The sequence below is a fragment of the Lutjanus erythropterus genome, chromosome 11 (assembly GCF_056507025.1).
Source record: "Lutjanus erythropterus isolate fLutEry1 chromosome 11, fLutEry1.hap2, whole genome shotgun sequence".
NCBI classification, from domain to species: Eukaryota; Metazoa; Chordata; class Actinopteri; order Lutjaniformes; family Lutjanidae; genus Lutjanus; species Lutjanus erythropterus.
Genome location: NC_139327.1, coordinates 5,845,393 through 5,864,300, shown reverse-complemented (window position 1 = coordinate 5,864,300; position 18,908 = coordinate 5,845,393). Strand labels below are relative to the sequence as shown.

Genomic DNA, 18,908 nt, shown 5'->3' with positions numbered 1-18,908 from the left:
AGTACAACGTTTTGCGCAAGGTGACTTCCAACTCCTGACAGGCTTTCTGTTGAGTAAACGTTGAAGATGCCCCGGGGCAGAGTGCCAGCACCAGGGCCAGATGGGAGCTCCAGTCTCTACCTGCCACCCCCCCCTCCACCCCACCCAGTGCCAGTCCCCTGACACCCCCCCCGCCATCTGTGCCGACCTGCCCCTAGCTGTCAACAGTTCAAGAGCGGGTTGTGGCGTTCCTGCCTGTGCGTGGCAGCCGACAACACAGCTGTGCAGATGTTGTCAGGGCAAAAAGATGGCGACGGCGGCGACAGCAAGGCTAACATCTGTGCTCCCTGTGGGAACAACATAGCAGCACTTTGCAAGAAAGCCATTCGCTGTGATACTGTGTCAATGAGCTGACAGACGCGGTGCTTAACGTCCTGTGTAGAATCATCAGCACTACTCCTGGCTCACAAAGGCCTTGGAGCACCCCACCCCCCTCCCCTCCCGTGGTACACAGTGCCACGACTGCATAATACTTTGTCAGTTCCATAAATATGTTCTGGGGATTAAACCCAGATTAAGACACTGTAAACTAGACAGATTTGCGTCAACTAAGTAGATCACAGTGATGTGATACTGAAAACAGCCCAGATCATAGGTTACACCACACGTAATCCAAATATCATTATGTTTCTTAAATCTGCATCCTCTGCATGTTTGTATCTTTAGTGGCAGGATAAAAATGTCTCAGTGAAATCCTCTGCTGTTTTCCTCGGTGACTTGTGACTGCTGATTTTCCTGTCACTGGATGCTCTCCCCCTCCTCACTCCCTTCATGCTGCTTGATGCAGTCTGTGGCATGTGTCAGGTATAGCCCTTCATTACCACCCTGCTGCTCTCTCTCCCTCCCTCTCTCTGACACACACACACACACAAGAACAATGCATAGGATATGGATGTGTTCATCTAAATTGTGTGTATCTGTAAGTGTGCGTGTGTGTGGGGGGAGGGGGGGGCACAGGACAGAAGGGAAAATGAATAAAAGGACTTCATACATTTTTATGACCGTACCGATAAGGTCAGTCATGTGCTGTGGTTACTAAGCAACACTGCCACCCCATGTTGGACAGTTACGGACCAGAAGAGTCAAACTCAAATACTGTATGTTTACTATTGCTCTGTGAATGACAGTCGACCAGCCTCTTGCTTCCCAGATATCTCTGGTCAGCGTAGTATCACAGCGTGAACATACATAACTCATTCCAATGCTGTATTGCACCAAATTATAGAAAACCTTTGCAGCTAAATGTCTCCAGACAATTCAGTGAATCTATGGAGAAAAAAGCCACCACAAGTCATGTGGCTCTTTTAATCAAATATTGTATAACATGAGGTTACACCGACATATCTGTCGTTCAATATATTAGCAAAATGTGTGCATTCTGATAATAGAAACTAGTTTGTGCCATCTATGATTGAAACAATGACATTTACTTACATATTTTAATAACAATAACTTTGTGATGAATGTTCGTTGCTGTTCAGGTGTTCTGGAACCTAGAATATACTTTTTTACACATGGCCTCCAAACAAAAAAAATACAACTATACATTGTACAAGAAAAGAAATAACCAGCACTGCATTTTCAAAGAGAAAATACAAAATGTGAAGCTTCAGAAATGAAGAGGAATATCACTTTAAGCATGTTAAAATGTTAAATCCCCCTGAAATTCTTTTGACCTTTTTTAAATTTGGGTCAAACTACTAAATGACTAATGATTAACTTTACTTCCAGTGTAAAAAAGTGATTTCAGTAGGAAATATTTCATTTATTAGTGTGTTAATCTGTTGTACAATACAATACAACTTTATTATTTCCACTAAAGTCTCATCCCATTGTACATTTGGATGATATGATGGCATATACTGTGTGATAGAAGAAATAAGATTTAGCAATATTTTTTCCAGCACAAGAGCAAACTTTTAGTGTCTCTGCTGTAGTGTATATTTGGTGCAGACTATGTAGCAAATCAGGGCTGGATTCCTGTGTGATCTCGCAATTCTTGTGTTGACTAGTGACTCCTGCTGCCTTGGAAAGTAACGTGATATGGGCTGCGGGACTGCCTATGTCATTCTCACATGATGTGAGAGCAACAGTTGGTGGCAGTAATGTTATGTTATGTTAAGCTGCTTTTCCAACCACTTTTTCCAACCACTGCAGAAGAAGACAGTTACAAGTATTGTTTCGTGTGAGGCAGTTGTTTTTCTTTGTATGGAAGTTCCAAATAGAGAAAGAAAACCATAAATGTGATTAAGTACAGTACAGTAATTTCTTAATTGAATTTACAAAATTACTGTAACCTGTTACTGTGATATAAAATCATATATACCATGACAGAAGATTTTGGCCATACTGTTCTCCCCTATTGTTTTGCAATGCACTACAAAATAACACACTGAAATGAGTGAGTTGCTGAAGTCCAACCTATACTGGGTCTTAACTGAAATAACCCAAATCAGAATGATCAAAGCTCTAAAGTTATCAGCTCTCAGCCATAACCTCATGACCTCAGTATATTAATGTAATGATCTATTTATTGCAATAGTCAACTTTTTAATATTTTAATTTCAGTGACATTGCACGTAAGTGTGACATTAAAGATTAGGGAGCCAGATAAATTTGTATCAAACTACAGTATGCAGTGTAGAGATTGACATTCCAGAGATGGAAACTGGATAGAAAAAAGGAATTAAATTTTATGAATCACTGCCTCAAAATAATCAACTCCAAATACACAAGTTTTAATTTCTGCTACTTAGAATGAAAAGCCCTAAAATCCAAGAATTACCTCGGGATGACCCTGCTGTCCACTCAATCAGGACTGGACAGGGGTGCATTGAGCTGTGAAATGCAAAGTAGTCAATGAGGGGAATCAATATATAGATTCACTAAGGTGGGCCATCAAGGAGCTCTGCTCTGTCCACTCAGTCGGTCGCTACCTTATGAGGCAGGGTGATTATGGAAACCAATAAGGGAAAATGAGTGGTTTTCAGCCTTGTTAACTAGGGCTCTACCAGGCATTTAGTTAGTCATCAGTTCCTAAAAAGAACTTTCATGCATATTAGGGCTCCAGCTAATATAGAAATACTAGTATTAGTAATAGAAAGCATGGAACAGAGTGAAATAATTTGTGAATGCCTCTCTGAAGTTGACTGACACTCAGTCAGCATGCAAAAGAAAAAAAAATACTTTAAAACTGAAAGCACATAGGTCTGGGTTATTTTGTAGTTTAATGCCATGGATAACTGGCCAACATTGAGATATTTCCAGCACAGACAGTGTTTTCTGATCGATTTCAAATTAAATGGTAATTGAATGCTATTAATTATATAAAAGCTGATATTATTGCAGTATTTTTTGTCATAAGTTTTTTTTTTTAAATATTTGGGAATTGTCACTGTTTAGTTTTGGTCTCTTGTTTTTATTAGTCATGCCAGCAAAAGGGATGTCCGACATGAATTTACAAGTTGATTAAATAGAAATTTAAATTTAGACTAGTGAACCAGTCTGAAATTCATGATACTCAACAGTCAAAACTGAGCATCTTTTCAGACCAAGTGAGGTTACAGCATCTGCGGGTAACGGTGGTAAACAATGTCATATTGGCTTGCAGAGTGTGGCTGACTTGAGCTGTTAGGGTTAGGACCAGTAGCCTGGTCTTTATGCCTCCACACCTCCACATTAGACCATTTTATTCTGACACTGCCTACATATGATGTTTTTTTTTTTTTAAATAGATCAAAATACTGCCAAGACTTTTGACCTCACTGGTCTACATCGCTGGTCCCTAATTGGTCAAGTGAATTGCTACATTTACTAGCCCAATGTGGCATTTTACTTCCCTCAGGCAACTGGGCAATCCTTATTGTTGAGCTCTGACCTCCACAACCACCCCAACCATATTGACATGCCAACCACTCCGGTACCCCAATGTCCCAAAGTCCCAGGCACCCTGACATAAGGGCCATATCGACATCCTGGCCACCCCAATGCCCCAGCATCCAAACAGCCCAGTCAACACAACCACCCCGATGGTCCGGACATCCCAGCGACCCAGGCACCCTGGCATCCCAACCATGTTGATGTCCCAGCCACCCCGCTGTCCCCGTGGCCTGGGCATCACAGCATCCCAGCCATCCTAGTGTCCCAGCCACCCCAATCATCCCGTCATCCCAATGAGTCAGACACCCTTACATCCCAACCACCCTGATACCCCAACATCCCTATGACCCAGACATCCCGACATCCCAACCATCCTGATATCCCAACCATCTGGACATCCCAATCACTGTAACAATCCCAACCACCCCGGCCATTATTTATAATGCAGACTAGCAAGAATAGCAGTGACTGGTCAACTAGTGGCTTTATATATATTTAACAAATCAGAATTTAGATTTTTCTAAATTAGCTGAGCATCTCCATAATTTTCCCATGTCCCACCAGACACCTAAAGAAGTTGCCCTCTGTGGGGAACACTGGTCTAAAACAGCAACTATGAGTGTCATGTTTTCACCATTTTGCATAATTTTGTTGTAACAAATGCATGTCGCAGCATGGAAGAGGCAGAAATACTGGGTTCTTCATCAGCAGTAACCTCAATAGAATATAATGTAGCACAAGAGGTTGGGGAAAAATGCAGATGTGACTCTTTCTTGATTGGAGGAACATCAACACTTTAAGAATATCCAAGGCTGAATTTGTCCTTTAAATTCTTTGTTGCTTTGGCTTTGAGAGCAGACTATCAGTTTTTGTTACACAAAAGCTGCAGTGGAAAGCTTATGGCACATAGCTTATTTTCAACAGACACAGCACTTTCCACCCTCTAATGGCAAGGAATTACTCTCAAAGGGAACACGATTTCTCCATTTCTTTATTCTGGAGACATGTCGACTCATTAAACTTGAATTGTGACTTTGTCTCACGTTCAGTTCAGAATTTATGGGCAGAGAGAAGGATTCAAAGATGATCTAATAAAATGAGGGTCTCAGGATGTACGTTAGACTCCTGTTCTACCTCATAACGTGGTGTGAATTATTCAGCAGTCTGACCCAGGCAGCAAAGCTCCCGTATTCCTTATGAGCCGTAGATTGAGATGAACCTGTCGTCATTGGTCATCTTTAAGACGTTATCGGATATATATTTTATTGTTTGAATATAATCAAAGTGCTTGAGAATATTTTGTTAATAAGAGTCATAAATGTTTCCGTCTGGGAATCTGGCTCATTGTAGATAAGATAAATGGATATTATTATTCCCCTCAGAACACTGGCTTCTTGTTGAATACATTTGTGTACATATATTATACTGTAAATGAGCTGCTACAAACCTGATCCACACAGAGGAATGGAAGTAAGGACAACAGTAATATACAAACAGCTTAATTGACTCTGATTTTGAACATTGATAATATAAAGCTTCATATAAAGAATATAAACCTGTCACAGCTCTCCTACCACTGTTCTCTTCTCATTACAGCTGTGCTGTAGTTATCACTGGAAATAAGCTGTAGTGTTTTTGGTCGAGCCTGGATATTCATGACCTGACAAGTGTTTGTCACAATATGTACTGTGTTAGGTATTAATAGGTCTTGCTCTGGTCTTTGTGTTTAATAATGAGTACAGACTTGCTGTACTCACATTGCACTCACAGTAAACGTTCTTCCTTTGCTTTTCACAACCACTATTCTACATTTCTCTCTAAGATATTGTTTTATTGGATAAATCAATATGGATAAAAGAATGGCTGATTTTCTACAAATCCCAATGAGCAGTGAGCTTGAAACATCTTTTAGCCATGCTAGCGGTGTGGCTCCTTGGATGACAGCGCCGTTGTTGCATCCATCACCTTGGCCCAGACTAAAATATCTCAACAACTATTGGATGGATTGGTGTGAAATTTATTATTCCATGATGATTTTTCTGACTGACTGAGGTGGTCCTGTGATGTTTCTTCTAGCACTGTTATGAGGTTGACATATGTGGTTTTGAGTGAAATATCTTGAAGCATATAGGAGAATTATAATAATTTTGTTTTTTTTTAATCATTTTCATTATCAGGTATAAATTTTAATTTTAATACTTCGTTATATGACCAAATACCTGACTAACCTCTCTATCCATCTCAGCTGGACATGGCTTTTAGTGCTAATTATAAAATGATAGAATGCAAACATACTAAACTAAGATGCTGAACATGGTATATTACATTACACTAGTTAAACATTAACATGTAACAATTTTGTTGTGTACATTAACATGTAGCTCAAAACACTGATGTGTACAGAGCTGCTAGCATACTAGAAGTCATGCATGGCAGTAGTATTAATTTTTGGACTTGTTGTCTCAACTATAATTGTCTTAAATGAACAATGAAACGGAAACCAGGAGAACCGGGATGGAAGTATTGGGGGGACACAGACCTTTCCTCTTGTAACATGGAAATCACCAACATGCCATGAAGTCCATGCGAAGTGCACGACATCATTGGGTCCAAAGCTGCAAATCAGCAATCAGAATTCCTTGATTTACAGTAGAAAAATTGATTTTTCAAGTGGGGGAAAAATACAAAACAGAAGTATTGTGTTTTTAAGTTTAGTTGTTTAAGATTGTATATTATCTGTTTGAAGTATCTGTAGGGTAATAACATGCCACAGTCAGTTCCTTGTAAGTGAAAACCTACTTGGCAATAACACTGTTTCTCACCCTGATACTGAAGTATCATTGAAGGTTTAATATATCATGCCATCCTATCTTTGTGGTAGCCAGGCTAAAGTTGACGGAGACAGAGGAGGGATGAAAGTATCATGGTGTTAAGAAAGATGTGTTTCTTTGCTCATATTTGCAGGAAATACACTACAGTTTCTCACCAGTCAAGATGTGGAGGCCTGAGCATGTCAGGCTGTTTTGTCTGAGGGATGGACCAAAAGGTGACTAAGGTGAGTTTGACGTATTGGACTAGTTTCATACAGTGGCAACTTTTAACATGATAAAGTGAACTGAAAATAACATAGTCATTTGATTGGAGGACTTACTAAAGTATTAATATGTGTCATATGCCAGAAATATTAAGCAGTTGCTTCTGTCATGCTCAATTTATTCAAGTGTTACTTTTGCCATGCACCTGTGTTTCATTTGTCAGACAGCGAGGGGCAAAATTAACAATCGTCAACGTCAAACAAATGTCAGTTTCCAGTCTGATTGTGTCCAACTCATTTATCGAAAATTTGAAAAAAAAAAAAAAAGGTTGGTATTGGTGTAGGTTGTTCATAATGAAATGGTTACTCTAAATAAATACATGGCTTTGCAAAGAGAGAAAAAGGAAATATAAAAAAGTTATACTTTCATCCCTTTCCTCCCTTTGTTGACACAACAGCAGGTGGTAAACTGGAGTATAGAGCAAAACTGCATAATAGTTCTGAATAAACACATTCAATTCACCCTCATGTGTTATGTTGTAACACAGGGAGAAGTGGTCATCTCTTACAAGACTAATGTTTGTCACATGTGATGATGATGATGTTGAAAAAAAATATATATATATATATACATACATATGTATATGTATGTACACATATATATTTTACAATGCTTCAGTTCAAAAATATATAAAACTTTTTGTCCCAGATTTACTGTGCAGTACTCTCCGTTATCAGTGCAAAAAAAGCCGTCCCACAAATGTCTGGCAAGGTTTAACATTTGAATAACAGAAGGGTTTAAAGAGGATAATACCTTTGATTTGATCATAACCTCACAACATATCATGGAGTTAAAATGAGGATTAGAGAAATAGGGATTGAGCTCTTTATGACGATGCAGCCAGTGATTCTAATCCAATCTCTGTACCTAAACAGTCCAGTGGGATGAACACTGAAGAGAATCATTGACCATATGGCTGAATGATTGGGCATAGCAAGACAACAAAAAAATAACACAATAAATCAGCAAGACTGGTGAGGAAATGGGTCAAGTGCCAAGTTAATTGGTAGTCTTGGCTTTGTGTGTGAATTTTGGCGACAGCACAAACAAGCAACTGTGTGTCTTTTGTAAATAGGTTATATTTAGTTGAATTTGACTCATTCTCATTATCTCATTTCTGTTGGCTCATACAATAGCTATTAAATATGTCTGTCTGGTAGGTTTTAATTGTGTTTTTTTATTATTATTATTATTATTAGGGTTTTTTAGCCTTTATTTGATAGGACAGATAGAGATAGACAGTAAATGGGGGAGAGACATGCAGCAGGCTGGAATCAAAGCCATAGCCGCCGCTGAGAACTCAGGACTCTACCAAATGAGTTATCAGGCCACCAAGTCAGTTTTATTTATATCAAATCATAACAGAGGTTATTTCAGGGTACTTTTCATATAGAGCTCTTCTAGACTCTACTCTTTACAGTATTCTTTATAGAGACCCAACAATTTGTATCAACATGTCATCTGTATTGGCTCTAAAATGAAACAGTGGTATCAGCTCAAAATTAATTAGGGATGTTCCTGGTGACTAATTTTCCTGTTTATTAAATTCTTAGACTTATCGACAAGTTAAAAGTAAGAAAACACTACCTCAAAATCAATCTAAATTGCGCGCAGTTTACTAATTGATAATGTTAAACATTGTCAAATATTGAGTGTATTGAAGCCTTTTGAAGCTACTAAACACATTCTTCATTAACCAAAATAAATTTTAAATTCAGTTGAAATATGCAGCACTTTGGGCATGCATTGTGAACATAATACCTACAACTCGCTAAACGCGTTACCTTTTCAGACTGAACAGGATGGCAGCATCTGCATGTAACAATGTCATTTACACTATTTACCTGCAGCTAATGTTAGAGGCCACACTACGTCACTAACATTAGCATTGCTAGCACTATTAGCTGATCACCTATTAGCTGTGGTGATCTGTGCTAAATGTGGTTATGCCTTGCTCCGAAGTGGTTATATGCTAGTTAATTCTGACACAGCCAATATACAACCTTATTTTTATTGTCTGGATAAAAAAACTACCCAACTGAACTGGTTTTACAGTATGTCATCTGTCCCATTTTGCTCAGTACAACATCTAGTGGCAGGTGGCTGCTTAACATCATAGCAGCAACAGTTAACTGGCATTGTACATTCATTAACTAGTTTAACCAACTAGTATTTCTGGTGCTGACAGGCGAGGGTAGCAACATTTTATTGTTTAATCAACTAATCCCTCACATCCCTAAAATGAATATTTCTGCTGACAGGACAGACAGAAAACCTGACGCTTTAGCCACGCAACGCAAGCAAGTCTGCGTGATGTGGAGGTTTTTTGAAGTGTCTGAAGCAAATGCAAACATTCTGTTTACAATGACTTGGGTCTGTCATTCAAGGATTCCTTCCTATGACTTGCATGATTCCTTCAAAACTACAAATTTAATCGTCCATCTAAAGAGCTGTCAACGCAAATGTTATAGCGACTTTGTGAAGAACAGACAGAAACAGGCACCAGCAAAAAAACAAAACAAAAAAACTTATAGAAGTAGTTTTCTTTATTTACTCAGGAAATGTGTACATCAGTAGGCATAATAATATGTTAATTCCACTACATATTAATTTCCACCTAATTGTTCTCTGCAATTAGGCAGAAAAAAAATGTGCACCGGCAGCTGGCCAAAATGAGTTGTAGAAAATATCAGCATATCAGATATTGGCAAAAATCCAATATCATGCATCCCTACTGAGTTTTCCCTGTTTTTTTCTATGAAATCCAAGTCTTTAAGCAAATTTCCTTGACTTGAATTTTGTGATGGACAACAAAACAAAATGAATAGGTTAAAAAAATATGGCAATGCAAACGTATAGCACAAATATAACAAGAATGAAACACTAAAGTGTGCAGTTAAATATCAATAGGTGTGGATGTGTAAGCCAGTTTATCTAATGAGTTTCTTCATACTGTATTTGCAGGCAGTCTCAGTAGGTACTGTGGCTGCCTGCAACTGGAGCAAAATATGTTGTACACTACGGTTTCTAATAATAATCCATTTGAAAAGGGTAGTGGGGTGTTGAGAGTGCCAGGCTGCAGACCAGTGCTGTACAGTGGCAAATAGAAGAAGAGGAGGCGTGCACATTAGGATGAACACAACACCAGAACTGGAAGAACAACAAACCCCCTCACTGCTGGGAGCCAATGAGACTGACAGGGAGGAGGATTAGGCAAATTCAACACAAACAAAAAAAAAATACTTTGTATTCAATGTGTGAGGAACAGCACACGTTTTCCTCCCTGCCATCTTGGTTCGGATGGTTGGAGTCGGTGATAATGATCTGTTTTATTTTGGGGATGCCTGGCTGGAAGCACATGCAGGGGCCAGACAGGCGGTGACAGGTCCTGTATTCCTGGTGCAGAGCATGTTCATGTGCAGGTCTGATGTGGATGCTAAGCCTAAGAGACAGACAGTGTATCTGGGCGGAGGGCTAAAGCCTGGCTCGCCTGCTACACTATTTGAACATAAATGGGCCACGCTAAATTCAAACAGTCACATGGCAGCGGATGTCACTGCAGTTACCATTGTGTCAGTGCCTTCAAAATCACTTCAACTTCAACATCTAATGCAAATGTGACTTTCTTATCACAACACCATGCCTGAAAAACACAACATGGATGTTTGCTCACTGAGATTCAAAAGGAAACATTTATCTTCTGCCTGCTTCTCTCATGTCTCTCTAGATAGTCAAAATAATCATTTAAAAATTAATGAGGTCTGCAGCTGACATTTTCAGGTTCATTGTTCATTGTTATATATTTATATTGAGGTCACACCTTATCATTTCATACAAAATATATTTACATTACCAAGTCTTTAGCATAGAGTGTTTTTTTTTTTGCTTTTGTTTTCACACATTAATCCACAGCCTCCCCCTCCTGTGTGGTTTGAATGGAGGTGGACTCACGCAGGGGGCTGTGGATGCCTGACATGGCCGCCGTTTGATGCCCCCTGGTGCATTGGGGGGGTCGCTGCTTATATTTGTCAAGGTCAATTAATGAATGCAGGGGCAAGGCTGGCAGGATCCCCAAAATGCCCCTGGGGCTCATAAATTATCCAGAAAACACATTAAAAGACAGGATCTGATCTCCTCCAATTAAGATAATTTAGGTTTTTCCCCCTCACCAAATGCCTACATAGTATCCAGTCAGGTGTAGCCTACATCATTCCCTCTCCTTCCCTCCCTCCCTCCCTCCCTCAGCATCCATCCTCCAGCCTGCTACACCACAGCAGTGCCGGCTCACCACAGAAGGATGTCCTGCATGGGGCTAATTCTCTCCTGCTTATGTTAATGTTCAGTTTTCCTTCTCTGAGTGGGGCACCGTGATCCGTCTTCTCTGTGATAAAACAAAAGAGTTTATTTTTTTTAAAACGCTCCTTCAGAGGTTCAGCTGTGCGCCCCCTCAGCCCCCCCACCCCACCCCTGCACCTTTAAGGCAATGGAGAGGGAGAAAAGCGGCTGCGGAGAAGGAGGCGAGGGTTTATTCCACAGTGCTCTGAGGCAGGGCAGGTTCTAAGCGCAGGGACTAGTGTGCGCAGTTTGTGTGTGCGGCTGCGGGGGGAAGATGCGTGTGCTTGTTGCTCGCCGGACGGAGAGAGGCGGCGAAGAGAGAATGAGTTTTCAGCGCAGCTAACAATCAACTCCATGCGCTCTTTAATCCTCGACAAAAAATCCAACTTTTACGCATTTTTTTCCATCCACCTGGGATGACACGTCTGGCTGTTTTCACTGCATAGACTTCTAATTTATTTATTTATTATTTATTGATTATTTTCTTTATTCGGATTTTGGAGCCTTTTGTTTTGTTGTTTGGTTGTTTTAATTGTTTAACCGTGGAGTTGGGTGTGCGCATAGGCAGTCTGTCCTATGCGTCTCCAGCCTCTGACTCAGCAGCAGCAGCAGCAGCGGCACAGCTCACCTGGACCGGAGCGCACCGAGCCGAGCTCCCTCATGTTCCACGCAGACCAGCGCTCCGACACGGGGGGACGGCTGCACTGAGGCCCGGCGCGGTGCGGTGCGGTCAGTCCAAAGAAGGGGAGACGCACAGTTGTGGATCATACACTATCTCCCGCCGTACCAGGAGACAATCAGCAGCAGGAAGAAGAAGCTCAAACCTCCTCCTCTTCATCTTGTTCCCAACGTGAAGGATTGAGAGAAAGAGAGGGAGAGAGAAAGAGAGACGGGGGAGAGAGAGATTTGCAAGCTCCCTTTTCTTTCATTGCAATTGACTTGTTGAAGAAATAAAAGGAAGAAATAACAAGAAGAAAGAGTGCGGGGAGAGAAGAAGAAAAAGCATAAGCTTGGATATTGAACGGAGCGGGGCATGTGGATATTGGCTCTCATCTTTTCCCAGTGCATCTTGAATGGTAGGTGATGCATTTGTGCACGTTAAACTTCAAGTTTATGCAAATTATCCCACCGGGCTGAGTGAGTAAATAATATCCCAAATAGTCAGCAAGCATTTCCACACTGAAGATAAGGATTATTTTATTTTTACCCAGGAAAATTGAACAGAACAGGCTGTTGCTAGTCCTGACACAGGCTGTGGGGTTTTTTTTTTTTTTTTTTGAGGTTTGATAGTTACCTTAACATTAACCTTTACAGAGTTTAAGTGTAAGAACGTTTAACCACTCATGCACTGTCAACATTAAAGATCACCCTGTTATCAAATAGAGGCAGGCAGAGAGAGAGGAGAAATGTAGGTTGAGTGATAGGTGCAGCTTGTACTGCATGAGGAACAAGGCACTTTTATATATTTTTTTAATTTTTGGATTTGTACAATGTAATTTTGGGAAATTCTATGCCTAAAATAAAATCTAATAATTAATCTGTATCATTTTCAGTTTGTAGCATAAAGGATTATTTATTGTCTCTCATCAAGCTGCACTGGGCCTCAGTCTGGGTGCATTTTCCTACATCATTTTTAGATTCTTAATGTGCATATTAACACTTTTAAATCACTTTTTTCTATATATAGCTAATGAAAAATTATCTTTAAGTGAATCATTTTGTTGCAACACATTTGCATGTTTACCTGGTGTATCCACCATTTGTTTGTTTAAATGTCAAACCTGCCTGTGAACTGCATTCAAACAGAACAATTATTTACTTATTGAAACTGAAATAATTTCTTTATAGCCACTAAAATAAATTCAGAAATCTACCCCTAAACTAAGACGTATGTTGATGAAAAATGTAGTGTATTTACTTTCATGCTACAATATAAGTAAATATATTTTATTATTTAGGGTATTAAATTAATAAACTTGCACATATGATTTCATTTTTGCATGCCTTCTGTTAGCTCTATTGAGTATCTTCTAGAAAAAGGATTAAATAGGTTGGCTGTGCTTTTTTTCTGGCATTGCACCCGCCATATTAGAAGCACAGACATGGAGTCATTTTGGATTGGAAAAAAAAAAGAGACAAGCCCTTATCACCCTTGCCCAAGTGCACGTCTTGCAAAATGCATTCAGATCCTATTTCGTTCACAGCGAATTCCTCAAAAGATAGGTTTGATAAGTGCCAATTGTGTTTGATTTTGGACTAAAGGTGACTGATTTTTTACAGCGAATACAAGAAGGGTGTGTGAGGAAGGGGGGGCAATAGGGAGGACAAGGGGCTGTGGGGTAGGGGGTGGGATGCGCGTTTGTTGGGGGGCAGAAATCAGCTCAAAAGAAAATTGGGGTATTTAGAAGATGTTTTGAGAGGTAAACGGAGGGAAAGGGGTTAAAAAAATCAGGAGTGGACACAATGTAAACTGAGAGTAGAGGGCGATGCGTCAAGCAAAGATGACAGGAAAACCATTTTGTGGCCATGCTGAAGGGTTCAATGAAGGCAGTGGTTATTTATAGGAGAGAATGGAGTAAAAGCAGTGACGGTGGTGTGGCAAAGACCCCTTTCTGTAAACTGAGGCAAGACAATTTGAAGACACAGAGGACACTGATGTCCATTTCAAATCTCACTCAATGCTGTGCTGAAATCTCTGTTTGCTGAGCATAATCCAATGCTTTGCTTTTGAATGGCTTTTTCAGTCTCTTTGGTCCAGGCAACAGCGTTGCAAAATGGCTGCTGCTAGAGACATCTACATGGAAACTTTGAATGGCAGCAACAGCACTTGTAATTGTGATGAATGCTACGTTTGTGGTCGCTGCTGATACAGTGCCATTCATATCGACGGACTCGGTTCATTTGACACTGACCTTTTCTATTGATTCAAAGGTTCAGATGTTGTTTTTGTGGCAGAAATTAGAATTACTCTGTGTGCATTATGACAAGCCTCTTCTTTGTATTTTTGCTTCTTTTTGTGCTGTGCTAAATTGACTATATAGGCAGAATAAAGGGCCATGATTGTTGATCTTAGACGGTATTCTCTCCGCTGTGCATTTGTTTTCCCTGAACAGACCCGTGAAGATTAGTCCTAATCAGCAGCATCCATCAGAATCGTACATTTTGCACCTCTTCTGGACAGAGAGATGTAGCTTCCTGAAATAAAGGCTTTTAGGGCTCTGGTCCAGTACAGGCTGCTGAGGTTGTCTCTATGGAGACCTGGGTAATGAGTGTTGCTGCAGTGTGGGCTTTGGGCTCGAGCAACACTGCACTCTGTTCAGGTGACCCTGGCAAGGCTTCCTGATATATTTCTGCATGTCACTCTGTCCTGATAATAGTTATGAGAGACGCATTTCATTTTAACACTTGATCTGATTTAAATGCTTGATTGCTTAAATGCTTGAATTGATTTTTGTCTGTTAATATTATCCTTTTTAGGCTTTTATGTAGATATTGATATTTGCATTGCCTGTTAGTAGTATACAAAGATTACAACTGCAGCTCTAGCTAAGCAGTGGTCATTTATGAATAGTATCAACTGTACAAACTCCATTTTGCTCTGAATTGCCGTTTGCCAATTTGAGGACACATTTGCAAGCTCATCTACAGTAGATATAAACAATTCAGCACTGTAGAGAGTAAAATCTGCTGTAGAGTTCACTTCGGTGGTGCTTGAGCTTTTAAAGTGCTCTTGCAGAAGTGTCTATTAAAACCTAAATGGAATGGGAACAACATATTCCAGTTATGAAGAGATGAAATTGGGGAAATGGCATAATGTTGTTTTTGCTCAGCTACGCCAGGGGGGGAAATCTGACACATGCTCAATTGGACACTAATAAGCTGTGTAAATATACAGCGAAGCTCCTCAATTGGCTCTTAGTATCACTCTGTGCATGTGTATTTTTAGCTCTCAGTTTAGGATGGCAAGGGGCTGCTGGAGAAAAGGCACCTCCGCTTATTAAAACATAAGCATTTTTCATATGACTTAATCCAGACTTAATTGAACATGATAAATGTAGGAGCAGAAGTTACTTTCCTTCTACATTTTTTTCCCATTCAGATCATCATAGCAACAGATTGAACACAGAAAACTGCCCCCCCCCCCCTCCCAACTCCTTCATGCTGAACAACGACTCTGGAGGATTAAATATACAAAACGCCCGAGCATCTGAGTACCTGTCATCAGCAGTTAGACTGTTCATTTTGATCAGGACTAACCAGGATATTAACCCTGCGAAAGAGAGAGATTATAATAAATCAAGCACAGAGAGGAGAGCTGGGTTTGCAGCAAAGATATCACATATAAGGGCATCATTCAGTGGTGTGTATCCATATAATTTTACCCAGTAAGAGCAACTGATTGATTTTAATGTCTCTACTGAGTCATTTAGAGGGAGAAATCTATTGCTTAATCGTTTTTGATCGTTTGATGGCATGATGATACAAATCACATTTATATACTACCAATTTGTTTTTTATTAATAAAATGAGGAAATGCTTTCCATTAGGGATGCACAATTAATCAAAATATTATCAAAATTGCAATTTGTGCAATATTCTAATCACAGAAGCTGCAGATTTTTTTGGTGAAGGTCAAATGGGTGACAAAACAGCAAAATAGTGAACTCATGTCATGCTGCAGAGAATCTTGTTCTCCAGATGTAATAAAACATGTTTATTTGTTTGGTACCCCAACAAATGTCACATCATCGTGATTTCAGTAGTTTTTTCAGTTAAGTTGAAAAATTGTAATGCAAAAATGATCATTCCCACTAAATCATAAATCATATCGCAATCGAAATATCTGTCAAAATAATCATAATTTTTTCTGCCATATTGTGCAGCCCTACTTTTAATGAAAGTGTCTGCCACTCTGCAGACTGTCATATACTGGATATATCTGGAAAACCTTCACTGACGAGGTGTTTCATTACTTTTCCTAAGATATTAATTCTTTCAACACAGTATCTCTGCAGCTAAAGCATGATTAACATTTTTGTGGTTATGCTTAAAAAAAGATAGTGAACTTGGTTAAATGCTTCAAAAGTCAGAGGTGGATGATACAGGCCAAGTTTACTTTATTAAAATAAACTAAAACCTAATTCTGTCCTGACCTATAAAGGACCAATGTGTAAGACTTAGGGTGATTTATTGACAGAATATGGCAGGAATAGAACATGATATTCATTTATTTCAAGGATGTTTTCATCAGTATATAATCACCTCAAAATAAGAATCATGTTTTTGTTGTCCAGGAATGAGCCATTTATCTTCTGTGGAGATCACCATGCTGAGCCACCATGTTTCTACAGTAGCCCAGAACACACTCACTGGCTCTTTTTGCGAGTTTGGCAGCCACTGTAGTTTCTCCTACACGTTTGGAAAGGAATGATGAGGAAAAGTGTTTGCAATCTGCCACTTACCGCTAGATGGCACTAATTCCTGAGCACTGGTCCTTTGACCAAAGTGCTTTTGTTGCCTAAACGTAACCATTCAGGATGCAAACCCAGTCCTCCGCTCTGTTCAGTCTCTTTCCACCCAGAACAACTCACAACAATTTTCACGGTACAAAAACAACACATCCTTCACCATTACAAAACATGTGAACATTATCCAGACAGTGATCATATTTCCTTCAAAACAAATTGAAAGTATACAGAGTATAACTGTAATTTCTAGGAGACAGGGTTGGGGTTACAGTATCATTTTAAGAGCCTACTTTGTTGCAGACTCTGATAGAAATGTCATCAAGATATGGCATTACATTTGTACCCACAAACCAAAATCTTTTTTTTTCTTTCTCTGAGCCAAAATGAAACATCTGTCCATTCTTTAAGATGAGCTTGATGATCTGACCAAATTTGGTAATATCTTCCTGTTTTGACCAATTATCCCCGGTCAAAGCAGCGTTGCTCAGAGGTCATATTAAGGCCAGTGGGAAACTAGGTCTGTGCAGACTGGTGTCTTTTGGTATACATCTGTCACTTCACATACAGCCAGGAAGGGTTGACAGAGTCACAGCAGCACACATCAGCAAACAACAACTGAGCTCAGCTCTACAGTCGCACATTAATATCACAACACCAGTCAACAAAATGTAGGCCACTGGAAATGCTTATTCGATTATTCTTTTTAAGTAACTAATAGTTATGTGGATTTGTTTTAGTTCTGACCAGAGCCACTGTATTTACCGATGCTACAGCAAGACATCAGTGGTAGAACATTAATACTTTTATTTAACCCACATTAAGGCATTACAAGTTATGATCATCATCAAAACAGAATTTTAACACCTTAAATTAATCTGTTACATAAAAAAAAAACATATTTCAGATTATATGTAGCAAAACCTTCTCACTTACAAGACTGGAAACATAAAATAAAAAAAAATAAAAAAATTATTTCTGAAGAAAGTTTTCAATTATTTTATAGTAATTTTACAAAAAAAAGTAACAGACTCATTTAGTAAGATGTACTCCAATTCTTTGAATTGCGGTCAGAGCTTTGATTCTTTATTAACTTTAATTTTCACACACTTAAAGGGAGACTTTTTAAAATTGTTTTCATTTTGCATAACGTTCAGTATTAAAAGATATTAGTGGCATGCTGTTTTCAAGGATTCGCACCATGATTTGTCAGTGCCATCGGGTCAAAATTTCTGTGTCTTTGTACTGTGTGCACTTGCTTGCCTTGGTTTTGCTGCTCAGATGAGAGAAGACTCAAGCATATGTTAATGGATGCACATTGAACTGTTAAAGGTTTCATTTAACCCAGACCAGAATGCTTAAGGAGATGATAGTGTGTAGTGAGGCAGAAAGGGAGGAGGAAGAGAGGGGGAAGAAGAGGGACGCAGAGTCAGCTTGTGTTATGTGGTATCTAAAGCTCAAAGAATCATATCAAATCAGCCATGCAGTAACACAGCTATTTAAGGCACTTTCCAATATATTAGATGGTTATATTGTTGGACAACGATTAAGACTCAACCATCTTTATTGTATGTCCAATGGGAGAAAGACATGGTGTTGACTTTATCTTTTTGTCCAGTTATAGTGCACAGACTTGTACATATCGAGTGCCACGATCTGCTTTTACTGTTGTAAGTGATGGGAGTTGGAAGTTAGACTTTTATACGTAATGTTGTACTTAATGTTAAAACAATGCTTACTGCTCCTGCTGGTGACAGTGTGTGATGCAGTTGACATGAGAACAGTGTTATGATTTATTAAATGTCGGCGAAATATGAAGTTGAATTTAAAAAGGTCAAGGCAAATGGGGTAGAAAAATGCTCTGCAGTCATTAGGCCGCCAGATATGACAACAGCTATTAAGAGACTTCCAAGCTTGTGAATGTTTTATAGATAAAATGAATGTTGTTATAGATGCTTTCCAAAATCTGGCATTTCATTTACATCTGCCGCTTCACATGGATGTCACAATCACAGATTACAGCTCTTTAATTTGTTAATAACTCATCACAGACAGCTGATTTTGAGCAGACTCTCTCTGTTTGAATGAGGCAGTA

At 39.3% G+C, this 18,908-nt stretch overlaps 1 protein-coding gene across 2 annotated transcripts in view; it reads left to right on the top strand.

Moving 5' to 3' along the window:
* Positions 1 to 11,540: 11,540 nt before the first annotated feature.
* dscama (Down syndrome cell adhesion molecule a) overlaps positions 11,541 to 18,908 on the top strand; it is a 129,446-nt gene continuing 122,078 nt past the window's right edge. The window contains exon 1 of one of the 2 annotated variants that reach the window (XM_084730564.1): positions 11,541 to 12,424. In XM_084730564.1, coding sequence (XP_084586690.1) covers positions 12,382 to 12,424 — 43 coding nt within the window. In that variant the 5' untranslated portion in view covers positions 11,541 to 12,381. The remainder of the gene's footprint in view (positions 12,425 to 18,908) is intronic. The other variant, XM_084730563.1, reaches the window with a different exon arrangement.